Raw genomic sequence first — 27,182 nt, forward strand, 5'->3', positions numbered from 1 at the left:
GTTAATCCCAGCCCTATGTAGGATCAAGGCCTGGTTGGAAGGGGTTAATCCCAGCCCTGGCTGGAAGGGGTTAATGCCAGCCCCGTGTAGGATCAAGGCCTGGCTGGAAGGGGTTAATCCCAGCCCTGTGTCAGGAAGGGGTTAATCCCAGCCCTGGCTGTAAGGGGTTAATGCCAGCCCTGGCTGGAAGGGGTTAATCCCAGCCCTATGTAGGATCAAGGCCTGGCTGGAAGGGGTTAATCCCAGCCCTGTGTCAGGAAGGGGTTAATCCCAGCCCTATGTAGGATCAAGGCCTGGTTGGAAGGGGTTAATCCCAGCCCTGGCTGTAAGGGGTTAATCCCAGCCCTGGCTGGAAGGGGTTAATGCCAGCCCCGTGTAGGATCAAGGCCTGGCTGGAAGGGGTTAATCCCAGCCCTGTGTCAGGAAGGGGTTAATCCCAGCCCTGTGTCAGGAAGGGGTTAATGCCAGCCCTGGCTGTAAGGGGTTAATCCCAGCCCTGGCTGGAAAGGGTTAATGCCAGCCCTGGCTGGAAGGGGTTAATGCCAGCCCCGTGTAGGATCAAGGCCTGGTTGGAAGGGGTTAATGCCAGCCCTGGCTGGAAGGGGTTAATGCCAGCCCTGGCTGGAAGGGGTTAACCCCAGCCCCGTGTAGGATCAAGGCTCCGGAACAGCTCCATCCATCCCTCAATGGATTCCCGGCACACCAGGGCACTTTCCATATCCAAAGGTACAAAATGCCACTGCTGAGCCCTCTCCCCCAGCCCAGCTCTGGGGCTGAAATTCTCACACAAGTTCTTGAGCCAGATTTCCATCCCCAAAATGTGCAAATTGCTTCATTGTACCTGTCCTGCCCGACTCCGCCAGTTTTGCCCCACTTGTTCTTGCCCGTTTTCCTCCCTGTGCAACATTCATTCATGGTTTGAGTTTATAAATTCAGAGGTTTCTGCAACAGACCCCATTTCATAAGTGCCATTTCACTCATTTTAACATCTCCTGAATAGCTGGAGTAGCAACAACAGTGAGGAATTAAAGAGAACACTTAATCTCTACATGTAAAATAAAGTTATCTGCTCCCTAAACAGGGGCTGACATTCAAAATCAATTTCCAAAACAGTTTTCAGGACACTTTTAAACTTTTCTGCCACAAGAGAGAACTCAGCTACACTCCTGCTTTGGAAATCATTCACTGAATGTGGTTTCTGTTCTGTCTGGTTTCTAGCCTTTCTTCCTTCCCAAAATACTCCCAGCAGCACCAGACAACAACTTGTTGTGGATGATGAGACAGGATAGGATGTTCCACATCAGAGCCACCAAGCACAGAAGTTTGGGATTTGTGACAAAAACAGAAAATATCCAAATTTAGAAAAAACATTATTTCAAAGTTCACTCCTCTTGGTGCATCCAGCCAAGGGAAGCTCCCTTGTACATGAAGAACAGATTCCAAACACAAGGAAACAGAGGAGAAGAACAGAGATTCCAAACACAAGGAATCAGGGAAGAACAGAGATTCCAAACACAAACATCTCCCAAGCCCTTTTCCTCCACCATAGAATTCTTGTCCCACCCTGCACAGTTGGGAATGATCCCCTCCACAGGCACAGAGCCCCAGAATGGTTTGGGCAGGAAGGAACCTGAAGGATCACCCAGTTCCAGCAAACGGGGAACCATCCTGGGCTCCCCATCCTCAGCTCCTGAAGGTGTGACAGGATGCAGTGTGAAACAGGAAACTGTGTGTTAGGAATGAGGAACGGAATCAGGGTGTAAATCCATCCTCACCCAGCACCGAGCACTCCTGCTCCTCCTCCTCACCCACAAGGGACACAGGGCAGCCCAAGGGTGCCCACGGACAGGGAGCAGCCTCAGAAGGCTTTTCCAGATGCAGCAATTTGCTCGGGAGGGGACCCCAGGGATAACTCTGCGTGTAACTCCCCGTGTGCACCAAACCACCTCCAGAGCAGCAGCTCAAAATAAACATGAGCTAAGCCAGGGAAATCCTGTCCCCAGGACAGTGTCCCTGCCACAGGGGTGACACAGCCAGCAGGGAGCCAGCAGGCACTGCTGAACAAAGCCAGGGTCCCTTGGCTCTGGCAGCCCCTGGGACACAAGCCCCAGGGTGGCTGCAGGGTCCCCACCTGCTCTTGGGGCACTCTTGGCTACCTGCAGGGTCCCCAGGCTGCTCTGGGTGCTCTCCTGGCCACCCCAGGCTGGCTGCAGGGTCCCCAGCCTGCACCCCTGGCCACCCCCAGGCTGGCTGCAGGGTCCCCAGGCCGCTCTGGGTGCTCTCCTGGCCATCCCCAGGCTGGCTGCAAGGTCCCCAGGCTGGCTGCAGGGTCCCCGGGCTGGCTGCAGGGTCCCCGGGCCGCTCTGGGTGCTCTCCTGGATGGCTGCAGGGTCCCCAGGCTGCTCTGGGTGCTCTCCTGGCCATCCCCAGGCTGGCTGCAGGGTCCCCAGGCTGCTCTGGGTGCTCTCCTGGCCATCCCCAGGCTGGCTGCAAGGTCCCCAGGCTGGCTGCAGGGTCCCCAGGCCGCTCTGGGTGCTCTCCTGGATGGCTGCAGGGTCCCCAGGCCGCTCTGGGTGCTCTCCTGGATGGCTGCAGGGTCCCCAGGCTGCTCTGGGTGCTCTCCTGGATGGCTGCAGGGTCCCCAGGCTGCTCTGGGTGCTCTCCTGGATGGCTGCAGGGTCCCCAGGCCGCTCCTGGTGCTCTCTGGCCACGCTCAGGACCCGCAGGGAGCCTGCCCTGGCAATCCCCGCCACAAAGCCTCCACGTGATCCCTTTGGAACAATCTCCTCCTCTTTGTTTATCCCTGCAGCCGCTCCACAAGTGCCTGGGGAATCACTTTCTCCTCAAAACAGCAGAGCCTGATGCAAGAGCCCCGAGCAGTTACAGCGAGGGCACCCCCAGGAACCCAGCTGGGCAGTGCCACCCTTGCCCTCTCCTGGCCCTGCACCCAGCCCAGGCCAGGCACACGCACCAGGGACCCCATCCATCCTCCACTCCTTGTGTGAACAGCTCATCCAGCAATGCTGCAATGCTCTTCCCTTTCTACTACAGGGAGTAACTCTACTCATGCTCTTTCCTAACCCTCTCCACCAGACCAGGGTCAACACCTCAGCCCAAGCCTCTTGTTTGGAGTACAAAATTGGCAAAATGCTTTGGGATCATCTGTCTGGACTTGTGCAAATCCTGGGGTCCAACAGCACAGGGAGCTGGAGCTGCTGCAGGGCTGGAGCCAGGGAATGTTCCCCTGGAGAGGAGAAGCTCCAGGGAGAGCTCAGAGCCCCTGGCAGGGCCTGAAGGGGCTCCAGGAGAGCTGGAGAGGGACTGGGGACAGGGATGGAGGGACAGGACACAGGGAATGGCTCCCAGTGCCAGAGGGCAGGGACGGATGGGAGATTGGGAATTGGGAATTGTTCCTGTGAGAGTGGAGAGGCCCTGGAAGAGAAGCAGCAGCTGTGGCTGCTCAGTCCCTGCATTATCCAAGGCCAGGCTGGACAGGAGCTGGGACAGTGGAAGCTGTCCCTGCCATGGCAGGGAATGGAACAAGATGATCTTTAGGCCCTGTCCAACCCAACCCAGGCTCCTCTGGCTCTGTGTCATTCATGGAATGGCCACTGGGTCTGTTCTGCCATCCTGAGGCTCCCAGCACTGCCCATGTTATGGACAAGCACCAAAGGGCCCAGGCCACCCCCAGTCCCCAGCAAAGCCTGTGAAGGACACAAAGTGCAGCTGAGCCCTTGGGCACAGCCCTGGGCACCACCCAAGGGCACAGTGCTGAAGGACACAGCACTGCTCACCCTGCCAGCAGGGACAGCCCCTGTCTCAGTGCCCCAGCACGGGCAGGGACACGGCCCAGAGCAGTGACAGCCACAGGGACAGCGGGGACAGTCACAGGGACAGCCCATGTCCCAGTGCCCCAGCACGGGCAGGGACACAGCCCAGAGCACCTCAGAGCAGTGAAAGGCACAGGGACAGTCACAGGGACACATGGGGCAGCAGGGACACAGGGACAGTCTCAGGGACACAGGGACAGCCCTGTCCCACTGCCCCAGCTCAGCCATGGGCAGGGACACGGCCCAGAGCAGTGACAGCCACAGGGACAGCGGGGACAGTCACAGGGACAGCCCGTGTCCCAGTGCCCCAGCACAGGCAGGGACACAGCCCAGAGCACCACAGAGCAGTGACAGGCACAGGGACAGTCACAGGGACACAGGGACAGTCACAGGGACAGCAGGGACAGTCACAGGGACAGCCCCTGTCCCAGTGCCCCAGCACGGGCAGGGACACGGCCCAGAGCACCTCAGAGCAGTGAAAGGCACAGGGACAGTCACAGGGACACAGGGACAGTCACAGGGACACAGGGACAGTCACAGGGACAGCAGGACTCTGGGGGCTCTGCACACAGCCCTCACTCAGAGCAGGGACAGTCACAGGGACACAGGGACAGCAGGGGCACAGGGACAGTCACAGGGACACAGGGACAGTCACAGGGACAGCAGGGACACAGGGACAGTCACAGGGACACACGGACAGCAGGACTCTGGGGGCTCTGCACACAGCCCTCACTCAGAGCACCACGAGCTTTGCCCAAGTTATTCCCAACACACGTTTATCCAGTTTGCTCCTCAGCAGTCGCAGCAATGCCCACAGGTGTCACACGGGGTTTGGTTTTCCCTGGTCCCCTCCCCATTTAACCCTTTCTGCCAGCCCCAGAGCGGGATGTGGAGCCATGGGATTGCTGAGGCTGGAGGAGCCCCTGGAGTCCCACTGATCCCACAGTGCTGCCAAGGCCACCAGCAGCAATTTCCACGCTCAGACTTTCACCTGCCCCTTCCCACACACACAGGAGGTCGCCAGGCTCCTTCAATTAGGGATTACACCTCATCAATTATCCTCATGCCTGCAGCTGGCTAGTTTTGCTTTAACCTCAACCTCACCACCAGCCCAATTTCAGGCCATGTTTAATAGCTCAAAGCCAGTTCTCACTCCTGATTCACACATGCAGCCCTTGCCTGCTTTATGTCATTTACAACTTGAATGCGCACAGTTTGTTCTGGCACTTCAGTGATGAGTGAGCCCCCAGAGCCCCCCTCAGAACACCCAGGCCCATTAACAAGGCAGTTACTGCTGCTCTGAATACATTCATTTATCCATCACAGACTGGCACCTTCTTAAGCTTGGAGTTTGTTTCAATTGCACCTACTCAAGACTCTGGATAAAAATCAAACCTTAGAGGACTCACGGCCACAGCTGCTTTCCTGCAGCCAGAAACTGCCCTGGTACCTCATCCTGGAAAGAGCAGGCTCACCTTGCCAAGGAGTACCTGCGCAAAGCAGCGCCAGCCGTTCTGCACTCCTGCTCCTTGCCAGGTGCTTGTCAGCCATGTCCCACCTGCTCAGGGTTTTGGGGTGAGCACTCCTCCCCATTGTCCCAACTGCTCCAGGCTTTAGGAACACCACTGACTTTCCGTGTCTCAAAGATGCCTCCTGAAGCTCTCAGGTCTTTTTTAGTCCGTGCTTTGAGCATGTAGAAATCCCTCCAGGAAATGACAGCTTGCAAAGCTGCTCTTCCTTTTTGTAGCCTGCCACCAGCACCAGTTGCTCACTAAGAGTCAAAAGGTGCTGAACACTCCAGTTTTGGGCATGCCACACATCAAGTTCTCCTCTCTGTTCTTTCCTTTACCACCTTTTGCCACGAGGACATTCCCAGAATAATGCGTGTCCCTGATGCCCTCTGACAGTCAGGTTTGATTTTTATCTTAATCCTCCCTTTGTGGCCTTGCTGCTGTTCAAAGGAGGAATGGGAACACCTCTGGGTTAGAATCACCCTGACTGCAGGAGCGCTGAAGATAAATCAGCATCTCAAGGACTCCTGGCCAGCTCCAGCTCTGCTTTTGTGAGGCAAAGCCTGCCAGGGAAGCACCTGGAGCCCATCCATTCACCATCCCAAGGAGCCCAGTGGAGATTCACACTCTTCCTCAGTTACCTCAGCAGACCAGGATCTGAGCTGATCCGGCTCCTTTCTCCAGGGCTGGGGCTCCTCTCCCTGCACAGGACACATTTCCTGCCTCATAACCCTCCTTCAGCACAGAAATCAGCATCGGTGGTCAATGATCAATATTAGGAAATCAAACCCAAACGAGCCTGTTTAATGCAGGCAAACCCATTCTGTCTGCAAGCTTTGGTGTTCATTTCTGAAACAGACAAACTCAAAATTCAAATCCATGCCTGAACACCTGACCTGCACCTTCTCTGCATTTCTTTTTAAGCGATGTGCCACCAGAAATGCTTCACCCACAGTTTGGCAGGGCAGGGACAGTTAGAGAGGGCAGCAACACCTGCAGGGGTGCCCAGGATGGGCAAACATTGTCTGTGGAGGGAACTGGAGCTGCTTTCCCAGCCCTGCTGTGCCAGGAGCAGACAGCAGCTTCCCAAAACCCTCCCAGGTAAACCACATCCACATAAACCCTCCAAGCAGAACTCTGCATTTTCCAGACCCATAGCCCAGACAGGGTCCATTTGCCTTCTCCTAGAAGAAAACCCCTCCAAACCCCCTCAGAAATACCTGCTGAGCACCTTCACCCACCTGCAGCACAGCCCAGCTGGCACTGCCAGGGCTTTCCTGAGGGACTGAAATTAGAGCTGGGTCACGCTCAGTTTATCCCTTCAGCACCATCATTTCCCAAAAACACCTTGTGGAAACGTGAACCAGGAGTGTTCCCGCCCCAGAGGGAGGGCTGGGGTGCAGCACCAGCTGGGCTCCTGTGCAGTGAAGGGTTTCCACAACCCCTGGATTTGGCAGGGAAGCAGAAGTGTGCCCCTGGCTCTCTGGGGAACACGCTCCCGTTTCCACACGGACCCAGCAGAGCTCCAGCCCTGTTTCCAGCCTGACTCTGGCATTCTGGAAGCTCTGGTGTCAGGCATGGCATCACCAGGGATGCCCTCACAGGCAGGATGTGCAGGATGACAAAAGGGAGACAAACCCTGACCATTAATCCATGCAATAAAAAGCAGAAATGAAGACATAACTCTGAGCTTGTATTGCCCTGCATGGCTCCCTCAGAAATAACCCCAAAGCTCTGCTCAGAACAGTTCCCATGACTCAGGAGGCTGCACCCCCAGATCCTGGGGCTTGCAAAGGGCCCCCAGAGGGACGCAGCAGCTGTAAGGTGATGCACCTGCCTGGGATTGGCTTTCCACAGGTTCTGGGTGACAGCAGGGCAGGGCAGGGCTGAGCACACCACGTGCCAGGGCTGCCAGCCCCGAGCAGGGACACTGGGCACCCCCAGCAGCACACACAGCCAAACATTTTCCTTTCTAATCACCACCAGCTGGGAGGCCAGGCCCAGGAAATCACTGCACTCTTTCTTCCAGATGGAGAAACCATCCCAAAACTCCTCTGTGAGGCAGCAAGTCCCCCAGTCTGACGGGGACATTGTCCTTTGTACACAAACCAACTATTATTCCTTCATCACAATGCTCCATACAAGATTAATTCAGATTTAAGGACTGCAATCCTGCTCCCCTCTCCACTGCCCACCAAGCTCTAACTCCAGCTGAATTCACTCTTTTCCCGGGAGGAGAACTTTACTTTTTCCCAGTTATGCCAAAAGGCCAGGGCTGTTCTGAGCCTTTGGAGCTGGGTCTTCACCTGAGGACATGAATTAAGATTCCCTCCAAGACAGCCACCCTCAGTTCCCTGTTGCTCCCTGTCCTGGTACCCTGGATGTGAGCAGTGACACCCCCAGACACAGGAACAGCAGCTGCACCACCACAGAACTGCTCAGCTCCTTCAGCTTTTCCTTCTCACCCTTTAATGCACCCTTCACTCCAGGGGGAGAAGGGGATTCAGAGGAATTATAATCACAGATATCAAAGCTGCCTCCAGCCCTCCTTCAGTCCCACCACCCCATGTGCCAGCAGTCCCTCGGTGCTGCCCAGCACAGGGACTGTGCCCTCTGTGCCCCAGAGCCCCTGGGCAAGGGGAGGAAGAGGAAGGAGCCTGCACCTGCCTGGCCTGGAAAGGATTCCCAGGAGCTGCTGCTCCTCACCGACTACATTCCACTGCAGGCAGGTAATGCTATTTTTGTTCCTCGACCTGTACCTGTTCTACTTTTTAAATTCTCATCAGAGAGGGGAAAAAAAAAAAAAAGGAGTTTTTGGTGCATAATGATCCAAGCTCTGATGCCAGACAGGCCCAGCAACCCCCTGACTGAAAACAGTGTTGAGTAACTCAGGGAGAGCCTGACTAATTCATTCATCATAGGATTCTGACACTTAAAATACTATTTTAATGCTCCTGAGACAAACCCTGATTGTTCAGGGCTCTTTTGGGATGTTATATTTAAATCCTGATTGGAAAAATAAGCCATGCCAAGTTGTACCTGGAAACACGGAGCTGTGCCACACACTCAGGGAACATCCCGGGGTGTTTTCCTCTCTTCCCAATCCCAGCTAATCTGCTTTCTGCATTACACAACAGCTCGTATAATCCCAAATTTACCACCCTAGTCCTGCCCTCACAGCTCCGCTTTCACAGAGAGGGAGCTCACGCCTCATCTCTGCCCCTTGAATGAAAGGAAACTTGGTTTGCTTTTCAACAACCCGGAAAAACACGTGGATGCTGCATTGAGGAAATTCTGGCACTGAGGCCAAAATCGCTCTGGAGTCCTTTCCTCAGGATTCTCCCCAGCACAGCCCCACAACTGCCTGAGCGTTCCAAAAGTCCCTTGCCCACTAGATTACAGATAAAAGTAAAGATATTCATTCTGACTCACACGAGGAACCTGACTCCTAAATTTGGACTGAACCCCAAAGTTCATTATTCGGAGTGTGAGATAACTGAGCGAGCACAGAGGCAGGTCCCCAGAGACCCGAGCAGCAAAGTCCACTGGTTCCAGAGGGCTCATAACCTGTACAAACCCATGGAGTGTTTAATTCCCAGTCCCACCATTCCCTGGGAGTGTTTAATTCCCAGTCCCACCATTCCCTGGGAGTGTTTAATTCCCAGTCCCACCATTCCCTGTTCCATCCCTGTAATCCTTTCCCTAAAACCCCAATCAGCAAAGCCCTCTGGTTCTGGAGGGCTCATAACCTGTACAAACCCATGGGGTATTTCATTCCAGTCCCACTGCTCCCTTTACATGTTCCATCCCGGCAATCCTTTCCCTAAAACCCAGAGCAGCAAACCCAAACCCACCAGGTTCTGGAGGGCTCATAACCTGTACAAACCCATGGGGTATTTCACTGCCTGTCCCACCGTTCCCTGTTCCATCCCTGTAATCCTTTCCCTAAAACCCTGAGCAGCAAACCCAAACCCACCAGGTTCCGGAGGGCTCAGTGACCCCGAACAAACGCGTGGAGTGTTTAATTCCCAGTCCCACCGTTCCATCCCTGTAATCCTTTCCCTAAAACCCATAACAGCAAAGCCCTCTGGTTCCGGGGGGCTCAGTGACCCCGTACAAACCCATGGAGTGTTTAATTCCCAGTCCCACCGTTCCCCGTTCCATCCCTGCAATCCCTCCCCTCAAACCCTCTCGTGGTCCAGCAGCAGAGGCGATCAAGCCCTTCTCTCCTCTCTCCCTGTTCACCCAGCACCTCTGAGGCCCCAGCCCTCCCTCCATCTCTGCCCATTCCCGAATAGTGCCCAGGTTCCCGGGCAGGTGACGGCGATCACCCCGCGGGACGGGACGGGACGGGACGGGCAGGCTCGGGCAGCACGGAGCGCAGTCCCCCAGAGCCCCGGCACAGAATCCTCCCGGCACCGACCAACCCGGAATAAAACACTCCGCGTTCCCGTGCCGCGCTCCGCACCGACCCTGCCCGGTAGAAGCGGGACGATGCGGGCCGGAGGGGAGGCCGGGGTGCGGGGGAAGGAGCGTGGCCCGGGCCCCCGCCAGGGGAAACCGAGGCAGGGCAGGGGTGGTGAGGGGTTATTCCCACTGTCGATCGCGCAGCCCCCGCCCGCCCGGGCCCTGCTCACCTCACCGGGAAGCGGCTCCTTCCTCACCTCCGCCCTTTGACCTCCCGGCAGCCGCGGCTCTCGTGCTTCGTGCGCGGGGGATTTTTCCGGCCTTTTTTTTTTAATTTTTTTTAGCGCAGGACGGCTTCTCCCACCCCCTCCCGCCCTCCCGCCGCCGCCGCCGCCGCCGCCGCCGCCGGGCCCCACCGCGCGCGCGCAGCGCCGCACGCCGGCCACACCCCCCGCCGTCAGCGTGGCCGCGCCCACAACCCTCCGACCACGCCCTCCAGGAACATTAGCCCCCATATGGGCTTAATTTGCATGGTCACGCCCACGCCGTGCGAGATACGTGTTTATTTGCATAATCACGCCCCAATCACCACCCCCTCTTTTCACCGGCCACGCCCCCGGAAGCGGCGCGGAGGCGGCGGGAGCACGTGCCGCGGGGACCGGGACCGGGCCTTGCGGCGGCCGGCGCCGCGCGAGCAGAACCGAGCACCGGCCGCGCTGGGCTTCGGGGCAGAGCGGAGCCGGCCCGTGCCGCCCGACGTGGCGGGAATGTGCGGGTCAGGCGCTGCGAGTCCCGAGTATCCCCCGAGGGACAAGAGGCGTTGATGGCGGGGATTGGGCACCAGAAGCCCCGGAGCATCCCGGGGCAGAGCACCTCGGGAGGGAGCGCCTTGCAGCGGGAGCCCTGGCTCCGTGCAGGGGCCAGAGGTGACTCTGATTCCCGGGAACAAAAGCGGGCCAGGCTCTGGGCACACGCCAGGGGAAGGGGCAAGCGGTGCCCAAGGGCCAAGGGATCTTTCCTTGTCTTCCAGCAATGCTCTCCCGCCAGCACCGTGCTGACATGCTGCAGAACACATGCCCTGCTCCTTCACCTCCGGGGGCTGAGCAGCCCGGAACAGCCTTTCCAGGGCCCTCCTTGCAGCTGCCAGACTCTGAGGCTTACCAACAGCCTGCTGCCTGCAGTTCCCCCAGTATAACACACCCCCTTCTCCCAGGGCCCTGCACCCCTGAGCACCAGCCCAGCCCTGGTGGGATCTCCCCTGCTTGGAGAGCTGAGTCCTCAGGCCAAGTCCCAGCCAAGTTCCCAGCGTTGCCCAAGCTCTGGCTGGCACACACCCAGCCCGTGCGTCGCAGGGCGCTGAGCACGCAGCTGGTGGCTGACCCCAGTCAAGGCCAGCCTGTCCTGCCACCGATGGCACCATTCCTGCCACCCACTCTGGGGCTGCCCTCCCGCAGCGTCAGCTCCAGAGCACGGGAGCACGGCCGTGCCGGTGGCCTTGGGCAGCACAGCTGTCCTGTCATGTCCTGCTGGCCAAGGCCACTGCTGGACACTGGGCTGGGCTGTGACTCAGTAACCCACACAGGGCTCACGGCCCTGTCCAAGCTCACAGCACTGCACCGTGCAGGCAGACAGGCTCTTTCCAAAGGGCTCAGACCCCGGGGAACACCCCCTGCATGGGGACATGGGGGGTCAGGCCCAGGCCCCTCAGCACATTTCTGGGATCCAGGCACTGGTTATGGCATAAAGAACCAGGCAGAAGGCAGCAGTGATGTCACACAGCAGTGATGTCACACAGTGACCCAGCCAGTTTCAAGCCTGGGAGCCAGAATTTGGGATCTCTCCAAGGATAATCCTACAGACATTACTCCAATTATTTACCATTCTGTGCCCGTCACAGATGCACTTTAGGCTGCTGCGGTGCCAGCAGCTACTGCTCCTCTCCTCCTCCCTCTGCATATTGTGACAGCGCAGTGACCCTGGGCACTGCCACTTCCACAGCTGAACACAGAGACCCAGGGGACACCAGGGATGAGTGATGCTCTAGCACACACATGGCCTGACTCCTCTCCCCCCTTGTGGCTTTGCCACCATCCCTGGAGCCTGCCTGGCTTCCCTGGGCTGTCACTGATCAGCAGCCACAGCCCCGAGCTTGCCAGGGCTCCAAAACTCTGAGGCAAAGGGCACGAATCAGCATGGGATGGGCCACTGAGTGTATGTGAAAATCAGGAATGTGTCCCACTGCCAGAGCTGCTATCCCAGCTCTGGAGCTGCAAGGACCTGGCAGATTGCTCTGGACTCTCACAAGTGTGTGGGATGTTTTTATCTCCCAGGATAAATGGGATATCCCAGCAGGAGCAGCTAGCAGGAGACCTCCAGGCCTGAGCTCTGCTCCCAGGACTGCCCCTGTGGCCATGGGGAAGGAAGGCCCTGTCCTCACCCAGGCCTGGGAGATGCTCATTGCTGCTCCCTGCCAAGGAGCAGGTGGGGAGCAGTTCCCACCCAGAGATCCATGGTTACACAATCACTGCACCCTTATCTCACTGAAATTAGAGATTATTAATAAAAAAACCTGCTTCAGCACAGGCAGGCCATGTAACTGCTAGTCAGGGTTTGGGATGAGGAAGCAGTGGCTGACGCAGGCTCGCAGAGGGTTTATCCAACCACAAAGGCCAGGCTGAGCTTGGGGAGCGCAGGGTTTGATAAAGCGTGGCAGTGCCAGCTCTCAGCACAGCCAGGTGAGGGCTGCACACAGAGCCGTGCATTTACCAAGTGAGGGAAGCTGGCAGATGGCCCAGCCTCTGCCAGCCAGAGCTGGGAGCAAGGGTAGGATTGCGCCAGGCTCCGGGACCATCCCTGCTCCACCCGCTGTGTGTCATCTCCTCCCGTGCCAGCTCCAGCTCCAGCTCCCTCCGTGCAGGGCCTGGCACCGCCTGGCACCGCCTGCTGGGCCCAGCACACCGGAAGAGGTGAGGCAAGGCACACCCAGCCTGCAGGGCCCCCCCTGCCTGTATTTACATGCTCCAAGGGCCATTCTTGCAAGTTCTTGCTCCCTTTCTTGGCCCGAGTGTGTTGGGAACGGGGTGGGAGGACAAAGGGATGCAGCAGGCCCCAGGCAGGCTGATCCCACGTTGGCACCAGGTGTGTCTGAGCTTCCCTCGTGGGTCAGTTCACTGTGCTGCTCCTGAGAGGTGCTGGTGGTGCTTCTGCAGAGGCAGGGACTGACACTCCAGGCTCTGCAGGGTCACAGTGTCACAGCACTGCAGCCGACAGCCCCCGTGCAAAGAAGGTGACGTTCCTGTCCTGGATCTTGTACTGGTAGACCTGGACCAGATCCTGCTCCGCCTGCCGCAAGGACAATCTCTTGATTATCTTGATCTGCAAAGGGAAAGGAATAGGAACATTGTTCCCTTGGCTAACCAGAGCAGCCTTGCCCCCATGCCTGTGGCTGACCTGCAGGGAAGGGTGATCACTGACAAATAATCCATCAGCAGCTGCCTGTCCCTGTGCCTTTGGTGGCAGCCCCTGATGAGGGATCACACCAGTGCCAGCGGCCTCCCAGCCCTGCAGAGATCCCCACAGGCCAGGCTCAGATGCACCATTGGGGAAACTTTCCGGGAGAGTTTTCCCTCACCCCAGGGTGGGAGAAGCCTGCACTGCAGCTGCTGTACAAACCCTGGAAAGCTTCCAGAGGTGGGGAGTCCCAGGTGGCAGCGTGTCCCTGAATATCCCTGCAGAAGCAGAGTGACAGCTGGGTGCTCCAGCAGATCCTGGTGCCCACAGGATTACCCTTAACCACAGTGCAGCCTGGGCTGTCTCCCACAACCCCGGGCCTGCGGTGCTGTAGGTGACAGGGACACGTGCCAGCTGTCCACGCTGCTGTGCCTCACCTGCCCGTGAACATCCTTGCAGAAGCCGGTGGCCAGCCCCTCTGCCCACAGGATGAGGTCGCTGTGATGGCACAGGGAGTTCACAACCAGCTCATTCTCCTCATCCTCCGAATCCTCGTTGCTGTGAACCAGCACCACCACGTTCCCCTGCAACAGGAGCGGCAGGCAGGGATGAGCCCCTGGCTGGGCCTAATCCTTTGGGGGAAGGATGGGAGGGTGGCAACAGCAGCTTTCACAAACATCCCATCTAAGCTCCAGCTTGGTCTGAATTCCACTGGGAAAATAACCAGCAGCTGCTGCTGGAGAGGCTGGACATGGCCCAGCCTGAATCCCCCATACCCTGGCTAATCCAACAGAGGAGGGGGGATTCTGCCCCACCCAGGTGAGACCCCCCTGCAGAGCTGCCTCCAGCTCTGGGCCCAAACCAGAGGTGTCCCTTCCCACAGCACACATGATGTTTATGGTCCCTTCCAACACAGGCCATTCTATGACACACAAACACCGAAGAGCTCACTGTACATTGTGTACATACATACATGTAACATGCAATCTAAAAATACCTCCAGCCTTTGAGAGGAGACAGTGGCTGAACCAGTCTGTCAGGCTGGGCAGATGGCACTGACTGAATTCAGAGCAGGTAAATAAAGAGGTGGCCAAAGGGTTGCAGCAATGCTCACACCCTCATAGCTCTGACAGGGAGCAAACACCTCCCCAACACACCGACTCTATTAACAGCCACCCCAAGAGACTCTGCCTCAGCCCATGCAAGTCACCAGTGACTTAAAATAACACAAATTCTCAATCAATTAAAATGTACTTGAAGGCTTCAAAACACCTCAGACAGAAATAGCGAAGTGTTAGCGTGGTTGATCATCTTTCTTAGCTCTTTGGAGGTAAACGCTCTCTGCAAGCAGACCATTCCTGTCAGCACATAGAGCCCAACACCCCGTACTGTGTGAAGCGCAGGGTGACAGCCCCCAGCACCACTGGCTCATTCCTCACTCCCGCAGGGAAGTGCCCAGGGAGGGGACACTGCCTGTGATGGCACAGCTTGGATGTGACTGTGAGCACTCCTGGCTGTGGTGCTCCCAGGAGTGCCCGCATCGCTGGGAGAGCTCTGTAGATCATCACCCCACCTTGGGGACCAGCCACACTGGAGGGTGGTGGAGTAGGGGCTGGTGTGCCCCAAATGGATCCTTCATTTCTGTCCCCTGTGAGACTCACCAGCCCCTCACACAACCCATTTCCACCCCTGCCCTCCCACACAAGGATGTGAGTCAGGATCTTTGGAAAGCCAGGAGCTCCAAAGCCCACCATTTTACACCTCAAATCCCTGTTCATACATCAGAGACACACAGAATCCTTCCCTGGGCAGCATCTCCCAGGAATCCAGCTGAACAGGAGCCTGTGCAGGTACTCAGGGACCCACACAACTCCCAAGAGTGGCCCAGAGCAAAGATCTGAACTCCTTGGACAGCCACAGCCTTTCCAAAAGCTCACTATGGTCAGATGGAAAGAGCAGACAAAGCCAGGCTTTGCTCTGGAGGCTGTGCACAGGCAGAGCCCAGGGCAGCAGTACCTTCAGCTGGCAGCACACACACACACGGCAGTAGTGGATGAAGTCCAGCACGGCCACCGGGGCAGCCCCCAGGCTCAGCAGGACACTGAGGTCATCCACCAGCAGCACGGGGCCCTTCCAGGAATCGCCGGCGGTGGCGCTCAGGGACACCCGCACAAAGTCAAACAGGGCTCGCAGGTCACAGCTGCCCCCGCTGCAAGACATGAGGGACATGTCAGGGGCTTGGCACCGCCCGTCCCCCTCCTCACCCACTGACCCACAGGGGGGATCATCAGCCTGTCCCCTCCCTGCTGCCCCCACTGCTGTGACAGCCACCTCCCCACTGCCCTTGAGCCCCTGCTCCTTCATACCTGCGTGTGGGGAAACCCTCCTGCCCTGCTCCAGGGGTCATGGAATGGTTTGGGTGGGAAGGAAACTCAAAGCCCATCCAGTGCCACCTCTCTGCCATGGCACAGACCCCCTCCACTAACCCAGGCTGCTCCAAGCCCAGTCCAGCATAGCCTGGGACACTGCTGGGGAAGTGTTTGGCCTCTGCTGAGCTTCCCAGGGAACAGGGAGAAAATGGCATGGGAATAAACCCAAAAGCCAGCATGGAAAAGCAGCACTGTTCTCTTGGATAAGAATAAAACTCAAAATAATGAAAAATGGGAATACAGCCACTTGGCTGGTGATTCATTTGACACAAACCTGTGGAGTGCTGAAATAAATGTTGTTCTAGACCTGTGACGTGCTTGGCAATGAGGCTGGGGGTAAAAGTTCCCCAAAAATTCTGGAAAGGGGGACAGAATTCCCCCCCAAGCAGCAGCGAGGGACAGGCCAGGACACTTATGGGGATGTGCACAATGCTGATGTTTCCCCTCCCTTGGTGTCCAGCTGAGTCCTTGGAGGAGAGCACAAAGGGCAGCAGGAGGCAGTCCTGGACCTTGGGTGGTGCCCTTGGTGGCAGCAGACGTGAGGGGGAACACTCCACGCTCAGGCTCACCTCAGAAACTGCAGAGGACTGGGCTGTCCTGGCTGCTCCTCCTCCCCAAACAGGAGGTCAAGGCAGGACTTGAGGCCCTCCAGGAAGACAAGCTGTCCCCGCTCCTTGGCAGCTGCCAGACTGACTCCCTGCAGAGAGGAAAACATTGGGTTTCAGAGGGAACACTTATGGAAAATGGTGCACACATGGGTGGACAGCCAAATTTTCATTCTTGTTTGAATCAAATCTTATCTAAATGTGCAGATAAAGTCAGTGCTTCAGGGATGAAAGGGCACTTCTGTTACAGCCACTGGTGGCATATTCACTCTTCTGTACTTTGCCAGGAGATAACAAAAACACCACACTGTGCTTTGGGGGCTCAAACCTGCTGGAATTCCTTCTGGGAAGCCAGCTTGGTGTGCAGAGGCAGGGAGAGAATGGGCCAGGATTCTCCAAGGACCTGCTGTGAGCAACACCTTCACCTCCCTCCCTGGGAGGTGAAAGCTTTTGTTTGTCACTATCTCCAGATCTGTTGCAATGCGGGCTCCCGGCACAGCACGCAGCTGAGCCTGGCACGGCCTGGATGCGGAGAGCGCTGTGGGCTTGGCATCCCCACATTGCACAACACCTGCAGAGACAGCCAGGGCTCCCACAGCCAGGGCTCCCACGGGAAGCAGCCCTGACTCCACCAGCAGGAGGAGGAGGAGGAGGACCACGACAAACGCCTGGGGCTGCAGCTCAGACTCAAACTCAGCTGGCTCACAGCCCTGCCTGGTGGTGAGGCCAATGGAGAGCCACGTGCTGGGAATGTCCAGCTCCAACGGAGACATCCCCAGCTGCAGCAGACACGGAGAAGGCTCAGCTGGAGATCACACAATTCTACAAAGGTCTGGGTTGGAGGGATGTTTAAAGGTCATCCAGTTCCATCCCCCTGCAGGGACACCTTCCACTGGATTAGGTTGCTCCAAGCCCTGTCAAGGGCTGAAGGAGCTGGGGAGCTCAGCCTGGACAAGAGGAGGCTCTGAGGGGACCTTCTCACTCTCCACAGTTTATTCCCAAAAAGGGTGGCCAGGCATTGGCAGGGGCTGCCAGGGCAGTGGTGGAGTCACCATCCCTGGGAGCATTTAAAGCCTTGTGGGTGGCACTGGCAGTGCTGGGGGATAGGTGGACACAACGATCCTTGAGGGCTTTCCAACCCCAATGATTCCATGCCATGTGCAGTACAATTATTTCCCGGAGGATTGGACTAGGTGACCTTTTCAGGTGTGCTCCAACCCAAACTATTTCATGATTATCTTCCTAGGCTCAATTTTGCAGCACTATATCACTTTGTAACATGGATATTAAGAATAATCTGAGGCCTGACTGAACTCCATCTGCTGGCATCTGCTCCCTGCTTTAAATGGAAGCTGCTTGGACTCCCAACCCTGGGAATCCTGCTGCCTGAGAACTTTTCCTCTATTTTCCTGCTACTCAGCTGGGAAGGAACATACGCCTGAATGCTCACTCCATCTTCAGAGTTCCCCTATCAAGCAATAGATTTTTTGGGCACTACCCCTCAGTAACAGCTCCAGAAATAGCAGCATTATTGGGCAATCCTGAGCACACACGATGGAAAACTTCCTAGCCAAGGACAGAAGCACCTTTATGTGGCAGGTGAGGAGCAGGGAACAGCCAGCAAATAAATACCTGCCATGCTGAAGGGCTGGGCTGCACAGCAGCCTCACATTCCCTCACATACCTCATTCCCTTAGGGATTTCTGCAGTCCATAGGACTGGCAACCTGCTGAAATGCTGAGACTAAATTCACTATTAATATCAATAATTCAGCAACTGATTTTACCTTTGCTTCAGCCATTTCTTCCTGCACACACAGTCTCTGTACCTCAGATCTGCAAGAAAAGTGTCTCCCCCCTTCAGAAGGGAACTCAGTGCTGCGACACCAGGGCCTGCCTGGGTGACAGACAAGGGCCACAGCAGCCAGGGACAGGGTGCCTGTGTGTCCCTGTGTGTCAGACCATGAATTCAGCCCCCTCAGTGCCATGCCATGGACCCAGCAGGTCCAGCTGCATTTTCCAGCAGGGGAACAGGTCCCAGAGCCACCCACTGCAGTCACCTGCCACAGCAAACCTCTGCCTGTCCCCTGCTGGCAGCCCAGCCAGTGTGACCTCTGGAAGCAGCACAGGAAGCATCAGACAGCTGGGAAAGTGGGATAAGTGCTCTAAATGGCCAGTGGCACCTTCCTGAGTGCACAGCCAGCACTGATACCCCCAGAGCAGAGCCAGGGCAGTGCCCAGCACCCAGACAGCCTGAAAGCTTTCACTGTGAGCCAGCATCCCGCTCCATTACCCTGGAGCACAGGACATTGTCTCTGGCACGCTGCCGGCCATCGAGCCAGCCCAGGAGTGCTCCTGCAGCAGCAGCTCAGCTCTGCTGTCCCTCTGGGGAGCCGCTGCAGCGGGGTGCCCCCAGCTGCCAGCAGTGACAGCCCCTCAGAGCAGAGCTGCTGCTCACCACGGGCCGTTCCATGCGGGAAAGGGAAATGTCTGAGGGACAGAAGGAAGGGAGAGTGCAAAGCAGGGGGAATGAGCTCATCAGCAAACACAGCTGTGGGACAAATTGGGACCATCAGTGATCAGGCCACACCAATCCTCCAAGCTGTGAGCTCAGAGCAGGGAACAGGAGAGGGGCATCAAATGGGGACAAATTTGGTTTTCCTGTAAAACAAAACAAACTTTGTACAAGTGAGGGTGGGAACACCAACCTGGCAGGGTGCCCTACTGCTGTTTGTCCTGATATAGCCCTGCCTGTTCTCTGCAAGGTCAGGACCAATAACACTGACAGTGCCTTAAAATGAAGTGTGAGTCCTCAGGGAAAGAGGACACAGGCACAAAAAAAGCCAGAGAAGTTTTTTCCTGCAAGTAAAGATACATCCCTGCACTTAGCTAACACATAAGGAAGTGGTTTGGGACTTGTAACACCTGGCACTCTGGGAAAGCAGCAAGTCCCTGAAGCATCACTTCAGCTGTGTATAAATACTCACTTTATCACCACACATCAGTGCTACAAGTGTCACTGTACAATCTACCCTGGCTCCAGGAGCCTCCTCCTGGGGCTGGGACTACCCTGCTCCCAACAGAAACTGGGGCACTGCTCAGTTCTGAAGCTCTTCCAAGTGCAGGCTTTCCTAAGGGCACAATCACAGAATCACTGAGGCTGGAAAAGTCCCCTGAACCATCCAGCCCAGCCATTCCCCCAGCACTGTAATGTCACCACCAACCCAAGTCCCCAAGTGCCACATACACAGGGTTTTTAAATCCCTTCACCAATGGGGACTCCAGCACTGCCCTGGGCAGCTGGGCCACGGCTGGACCACCCTTCCAAGGAAGGAATTTTCCCAATAGCCAACCTGAACCTCCCCTGGTAACCCCTGGGTTCCCTGGGAGCAGAGCCCAAACCCCCCGGGTGTCCCTGCCTGCCAGGGAGTTGTCTCCCACCTCCCCCAGCTGCCTGGCTGCTCCAGCACCTTCCCCATCTCCATCCCCTGCCCTGGACACGCTCTGTCCTGTACCTGGGGATCACAAATCTGCCCCCAGGACTGCAGGTGCCTCAGCAGCGCCAGCACAGGGGATGGGCACTGCCCTGGGCCTGTGGCCACACCATTACTGCTCTCCAGTAAAGATCCTACAGCAGCCACTTAAGCAAATTTAGGAGTGAAACTACCCTGCCGAGAAGCACCTTCTCTGAGCCTGACGTGTTCATCTGTGCAAAGAAGGATTAAAGCAAAGAGAAAATGTGATGGAAACCTGGATATAAATAACTGATGTTGCGACCTGCAGCTCCTCAGAGCTCGGGAGGAATTCACAGCAAGGACCACAGGGGCACCTATGGAGCTGCAAGGCAGGAGTGACTCAGAGCTGAAAGCAGCTCAGCGCTTCTCTGAGCTGTGCTTATCACCTCCTTTGTGGCAGCCACCTTTTGTTCGAGTATCAGACAGCAAATCGCCCCCATTTGCATCGCACGTGTGCTCCAGCTAATCCTCCTGCTCTGCTCCTCAGCCTGCCAGCCAGGGAGATGTCAGCAGCTCCCATGAAGTGTACATCGGGAAATCTCGGCACTGGGAAACACCCCGAGTTCAGGAGCAGGCAGGGATCCCGTATGTAACCGCTGGGTTTCCCCCCACAGCGGCTGCTGTGCCCCATTTCCTGCCCCACTCAGCAAGTTCCCCCCACGAGCTCCTCCTCTCTGCACCACAAAGGCCAGGAGAGCTCTGTGCTCCTGGGGGTGCTTTGTTCAGCAGGGGAATCACACCTGGAGTTACAGCTCCGTGGGGGAGCACCGTGTTTGCTGTGTACCCCGGGCCGCTGATCTCCTTCCAAAAGGTAAAACCTGAGCAGTAAATACAATACAGGTTTAGCAGCACCATGTTTGCAGTGGGGAATACAGAACCTGGTTCCTCAGCACCTGGGAGTCTTGACAAGCAGCAGGGCTGCTGGGACTCACAGCAGAACCAGAGGGAGGAGCAGTGCAAGCCCTCATCCCCTCAGCCCTGGAAGGTCACCTGCACTTCCCACCTGGAGCATTTCACCTTGGAGTGTTGCACAAAGAGCTGAACGAAGCAGTTTGGAGCTCAGACAATATGCTGACATGCAGAATTACCCTGCCTGCTTTGTCTCTGTTTCTTCATTTCAGAGTACACATAATCCTTGTCCAACTCAGCATGGGAAGGAAATTCCTAGGAACTTACCTGTGGCTCCTCACAGAGCTCAAAGGGATGGCTCAGCCCAGAGGCCAAGGAGGCACACAGGTGTCCTTGTGACTCAGCCCTGCATCCCGGCAGGAACCAGGGGACAGGGCACAAAGTCACCTCAGGAGCTCCTGCAGGGGTACAGGGGTCCTGGGAACACTGACACCACAGCATTTTCCTCTCCAGGGGATTAAGGAACCTCCATCCACCAGTCTGTGCCTGTCTGGGGAGCAGTGATCCCCAGCAAACACTTCCAAGCACAAAGCAAGCAGCCATCCAGCCCTTGGCAGGGCACAGGCCATGGGGCACCTCAGAGCCAGGATTTTGCCCCAAAGTGCTCTTTATCCCCATCACAGGAGCACCAACCCTGACTGTCCCCATCAAGACATGGAAACATTTGCTAACACACAGTTCCTGCTCCCCAGTCCCATTCCTTCCCACCCAACAGAAACTACCTGGACCCATAACAATGAACCCATGCCAAGACTCACCAGCTTCTGTGCCACGATGCTGTAGTGGCTGAAGGACTGCAGCAGGGCCACAAAGCAAACCTTGCAGCCAGCTGGGGACAGACAAAAGCACACATTAGCAGTTCCACCTTGCAGCTGACATTATCAAAGCTCATAAATCACAGCAGCCAGGCCACACATCTGTCTGGAAGGACCTTGAAGTGATGCAGGTCTAGACAAACTCTCCTTTGCTTTCAGTTTTCACCCTTCTAGAGGATATCTGCATTAGTGAAAATGTTAGTTTAAAAAAGAGAGGGAAATAATGAAAAAGATGGCTTTAAAAAGTGTAAGGCCCATTTCTGCCTCATGCCAGGCCAGCCTGGGACCTCCTGACCCTGTTTGATGGTGTGACAGTAAGGAGGCCAAGGGCCAGCTGTGACACTGAACTACTGAAACCACAGACATGCCAAAAATTCCCATTTTGGCTCTCACAGTGCAAGTGACCTTGACTGGAAAAACACAGAACTAGGAAGTGTGTCAGACACCTAAATAAAAAGTGATTCTGGAACACAGTTTGGCTATGAACATAACCATGTTTGTTGGACATGGATTTCAAGTAGAACAAGTCAATGGCCCCAGATGAACCTTCAGACCTCCCAAAGGTTTTGGGCACCAAGAGGACAAGATGGGGGTGCTGCAAACAGGGAAAAACTGCACCCAGGTTGGACAGGGGCAGGTGACAGCCAGCACAGCTGTCCTGAGACACATTATATCCCACATTAATATCCCTGAGACACATTAATATCCCACAGGGCGGCCCACCCACCAGGGGTGGAAGGCTTTTCCCAGGCACACAGGCAGCTCTGGACAGCGACTCCCAGGGCACTGCTGTGGGGCAGCACCAATGCCCAGGGCACTGCTGTGGGGCAGCACCAATGCCCAGGGCACTGCTGCAGGGCAGGACATCAGCAGAGCCTGAGGCAGTGCCTTCCGGTCTCTTTGAACCGTTTACAGCAGGAGGAGTCCCTGAGTCCAGTGCCTGCTCTGCAGGGGCCAGGAGATTACTCACAGGAGGAACTGCTCCCAGAAAGGTAAGTAGACACCTTGGCAGGCTCTGTTTGTTTCTTGACTCACTCTGAGTTTATCTGTTGTTAATTGGTCCTGATATGTGTAATTACATCATAAAAATGGAAGCAGTGAGAGCATTGCAGTGAACACCTCCCTATCAGAGCCTGTGTGATTTACAAGCATTGCCACAATCTATGATGAAACAAGGTGCAGAATTATGGGATGCACCCAAGGACACAGAGGAGTCCCAAGAACAAGTCAGGACTAGGACCCATAAATCCTAATGCCAAACTTTGGGTTTATCTGAAGATAACTCACACTCTGCACAACTGCCCTCTGGTCATGGGGCAGCCCTGAGGGAACCTCTGAGGTGTCCCTGCCTCAGAGAGTGCTGCTGCTGCTGACCCACCTCTGAGGTAGAAGGAGAGGAAGTGGTGCACCAGGAAGCTGCCATCTGTCCGGGTGTCTCGCAGCAGGGTGAATTTACCCTGCAAAAGAAGCAGCAAAACAACAGAGTAAGGTGAGGGCACCAACTGCTCTTGGCAGACAAGATGTTGGCTCGAGCTGCAGGAACTCTGCAGGTGCTACTCAGAGGAGGAAGTGGACAAGCAGAGCTCCAGCTGCGTGCTTACAAAGGGAAGCCAGCACTTCCTCTGGACACAGCCCACAGCAAGGCATCTGAACCACAGCATCCCTAAGGCTGGGAAAGCCCTCTGAGCTCACCAAGCCCAACCATGAACCCAGCTCAGCCATTAGCACTGCCAAGCTCACCACTGAACCATGGCCCCACTTGTGCCCAACTGTGAGCCAGCTGCACCCCCAGGTCTGTGCCCAGCAGGTGCCACCCCCTCCCTGGACGTGCAGCACGGTGCTCCCGGTGCCACCACACAGAGCTTCTGGTGCTGGACACCACCAAGTGGGTTCTGGGCAGGTTCCACCTCCCAGCCTTGTGCCCCTCTCCCCCAGTTCACTAGCATCTTTCTTCTCCCAGGGGCAGGGGAACAACAGCCACTCACTCACTCGCTGCATGCCCAGCCCATTCTCCCCGTGCCACAGCCAACATTGCCAGTGTGTTTCAAATGCCAGCACTCCTAGAGCTGCTGTTCCTCCTGTGCCCAAACAGCCCTTCCTGTCCTCTCTCCAGGTTCACTTCCAACATACTACCCTCAAGGCAGAAAACCTTTACACCAAAATTCTGTAGTGCAGCAGGGCTCTCAGCACAAGGTATAAACCCTGTTTTGATCAGGCAGGAAATTAATTCTGTTCATTAGTGCACACTCATTATCAGCCCCAGCCTCATCAAGGTGTTTGTTTCCATTAAAAATCTTAGGCAGGATGTTTCTTTAATCAATACAAATCATAGATGAGCTGCTTGGAAACACAAAGAACTTCTCAAAGTGGGAGGTTTTTCTACTCCCAGGAACAGAAGAAGCCTTTCACAGCAAGGAGCCATCTCAACACAGGCAATTCCCAAGGCATCCATCAGAACAAACTCCCCAGTGCCTAAAGCAGAGAGAATGGAACAGCAAATATTGAACGTGACTGCAGGGAAGGCAGAGCAGAGGCCAGGGCAGGGAAGTGAGAGCTGGACTGAGTGCTCTTCCCTCAAAAAGGGTTTTGCCTCAATGGGATAACACACTGCAGTGACAGGGACACCGCCCCGAGATGTGCCCTCCATGGAGGAGAGCTGTGCTCAAAGAGCACAAACCCAGACGTTCAGGGTTTATCTTCTGCAGCTCTGATCCCTCCTGCTCCCCTGTTCCCCAGCAGAGCCCCCAGAAGAGCAGGCTGAGCGCTCCCCGTGTGCCCTCCCTGTCAGCACAGCTGGCTCCCAAGGGGTGGCACCGTGGGGTTCGTCACTCTGAGCACACAGCACCATTCCAAAGGCAAAGCCTTCCTGCAGCACCTTCCCCACGAACCCCGGCCCGTTCTGCCCACGCTCTGCCCTCGCGCTCTCAGTCAGCACCTGCAGGGTGACGGAGAGGCTGCAGCTGCCTGTCAGAACCGCCAGAACGCCTCGGCGGGGCAGCAGCGGCTGTCACAAGCGCAGGGTGACACAGCAGGCACACCCACAGCCGCAGCAGCCCCGCGGGGACAGCTCCCGTCAGCTCGGGCAGCGGCACGGCCCGGCCGTGGAGCTGCGGAAACGGGGATGGCAGCGCCGGCAAGGCCAGGCCAGCAGAGGGCTGGCACTGTCACACGGCGGCACTCGGCCCGGCTGGGCATCCCAGCACGCTGCAGGGACTGCCGAGGGGCACCTGCACACACACTGCTCATCATTTACCACCAGAGTAAAGCACATTTAGTACCCCGAGTAGCGCAGGAGGTCATTCCCCACTCCAGCACGGGAACAGCGCTCCCTGGGCAGGCAGCCACCCTGCTGCGACACCCGGACAGAGGGGAGCCCACAGCCTGTGGTGGGATGGGAACGCCCAACTCAACCCCAGGGAATTCCTCACAGACAGAGCCCTGCTCTGCTCCTGCTCCGGCTGCCAAGTTCAGAACGAGCATCTTGAGGCCAAACCTTGGGGTTTTGCTCTGTGGAATTTCCTGCTCACACCAAGGTGAGCTCCTTGCCTCAGAAGCAAGCTCGTGGATGGCCCTATTCCCACTCATCCCACAGCTCCAGCACCAGTGTCCTCTCCACAGCACAAACTCCACCACGCACTTCTCCCTTAGTGTTCCATGTGCATCAAAAACCCAACAGCAACCCACGGGCACCACTTTGGGACTTTGCACATCCAGACTATCCTTTACTAACACCTCCCCGGAGCTGCTCTGAGCCTCAAGGGCACCATCCCAAATTCCCCTCAGTACTGATTCCCGTCAGAGCAGCACTGCCCCACTCCAGCCAGCCTGACAAGGAATGACCTCAGAAGTACCTTCCAGATCAAGGAGAAACCTCCTTGATGGGATGTGTGTTCCCATCACAAGCTGGTAGTAGGGACTGCGGGGAAACTGGAGACAAAATGGAAACTCAGACTTATAAAATAAATTATTACCCCAAACTTGCTTTTATTATCTAAGCTCATAACTGTCAGGAAAAACATGGAGTAACATGCAGCACATGGATAATTTATTATTACTGATGACACCAAGCTGGTGGTGTGGTCACATGCCAAAGGGAAGGATGGGGCATCCAGAGGGACAAAGTGGGTCCATGGGAACCTCATGAGGTTCAACAAGGCCAAGGGGAAGTTGTTGCACCTGGGTCAGGACAACCCCCAGCATCAGCAAAGGATGGGGAATGGATGGACAGATGGAAAACAGACCTGGAGCTGCTCCAGGGCTGGAGCCCCTCTGCTCTGGAGCCAGGCTGGAGAGCTGGGAATGTTCCCCTAGAGAGGAGAAGCTGCAGGGAGAGCTCAGAGCCCCTGGCAGGGCCTGGAGGGGCTCCAGGAGAGCTGGAGAGGGACTGGGGACAGGGATGGAGGGACAGGACACAGGGAATGGCTCCCACTGCCAGAGGGCAGGGATGGATGGGAAATTGGGAATTCCTGGCTGGGAGGGTGGGGAGGCCCTAAAATAGAAAATCCCCAGAGCAGCTGTGGCTGCCCCTGGATCCCTGAAGTGTCCCAGGCCAGGCTGGACAAGGCTTGGAGCAGCCTGGGATAGAGGAAAATGTCCCTGCACGGGACAGGAGATGGGACTGGATGAGCTTTGAGGCTCCTTCCAGCCCAAACCACTCTGGGATACCATGACTGACAGTTTACCTGCACAGCTCTCAGAAACAGCGAGGCTGTTTAGTTCCTGCGTGACTTCATTAACACAAAACCTCCATGGAAAAGCTACATTAATTAATTCAGCGCCCTAAAGGACAAGTATCTCTAGAACCGCTCCCTGGTCTGGAGCAGTGCCCGCCAGCGGATTTAACGTCCAGCTCTGTGTTTATTCCCCGCACGGGAGCACGGACACAGAGCTCGGCCGCTGCTCAGTCGGAGCCGGAGCCGTGAGGGGCGGCGGGGAGCCGGGAACGGGAGATTGAAGGGCCGAAGGCGGCTCAGCTCTGGCACCGGCCGCAGCCGCCGCCTCCGTGTGCGGAGGCCGTGCCCTTCCCAGCGTGCCCCGCCGCTCCCGGCGGCCCCGGCCTGTCCCTCCCGCCCTCTCAGCGCCCTCTCACCGCGTCCGGGCGCTCCGGGGAGGCCCCGAGCAGCTCGTTCAGCTCCGCGAACATGGCGGGCGCCGCTGAGGGCCGCGCGCGGCGGGAGGTGCCGCGGGCCGCGCATGCGCGGGGCGGGTGGCGCCCCCTGCTGGCGGGGTCGGGGTGCGGCCGGAGCCGCCATTGCCGCCCCTCAGGGACCCGCGTGCGCGGCAATTAACGGGGCTGGGTCGGCAATTAGCTAATGAACGGGGCTGGATCGGCAATTAGCGGGGCTGGCCCCGCGTCCCACCGTCAATTAAAGCGGCTGGACCTTCACCCATGTCGTTAATTAAAGTGCTAAATGGGACTGGATCCCCATTCCATCATTAATTCATGGGGCTGGATCCTCATCCCACCATAATTAATGGGGCTGGAGCCACATCCCATCATTAATTCATGGGGCTGGATCCTCATCCCATCATTAATTCATGGGGCTGGATCCCCATCCCATCATTAGTTCATGGAGGTGGATCCTCATCCCATCATAATTAACGAGGCTGGAGCCACATCCCATCATTAATTCATGGCGCTGGATCCCCATCCTATTGTCATTTTGTGTGACTGGATCCCCACCTCGTCGTTAGTTCATGGGACTGGATCCC

General features: G+C 56.6%; 2 protein-coding genes across 2 annotated transcripts in view; both read right to left on the reverse strand.

Moving 5' to 3' along the window:
- The window catches only part of SCAP (SREBF chaperone), a 58,913-nt gene extending 48,813 nt beyond the window's left edge, over window positions 1-10,100 (reverse strand). Inside the window, exon 1 of the mRNA XM_059490030.1 lies at window positions 9,979-10,100. The gene's annotated coding sequence lies outside the window, so the exon portion shown is untranslated. The remainder of the gene's footprint in view (window positions 1-9,978) is intronic.
- A 2,629-nt stretch (window positions 10,101-12,729) lies between these two features.
- On the reverse strand, window positions 12,730-26,620 carry ELP6 (elongator acetyltransferase complex subunit 6). Its single transcript, XM_059493273.1, has 7 exons — window positions 26,560-26,620; window positions 22,849-22,927; window positions 21,414-21,484; window positions 16,197-16,324; window positions 15,215-15,407; window positions 13,636-13,782; window positions 12,730-13,123 (listed from the first exon to the last, which is right to left on the reverse strand). Exons 1-7 carry the CDS (start codon window positions 26,611-26,613, stop codon window positions 12,998-13,000), a joined length of 798 nt encoding a protein of 265 aa, XP_059349256.1. The 5' UTR covers window positions 26,614-26,620; the 3' UTR covers window positions 12,730-12,997.
- Between the last annotated feature and the right edge of the window lie 562 nt (window positions 26,621-27,182).

This window comes from Ammospiza nelsoni, chromosome 1, assembly GCF_027579445.1.
Source record: "Ammospiza nelsoni isolate bAmmNel1 chromosome 1, bAmmNel1.pri, whole genome shotgun sequence".
NCBI lineage: Eukaryota > Metazoa > Chordata > Aves > Passeriformes > Passerellidae > Ammospiza > Ammospiza nelsoni.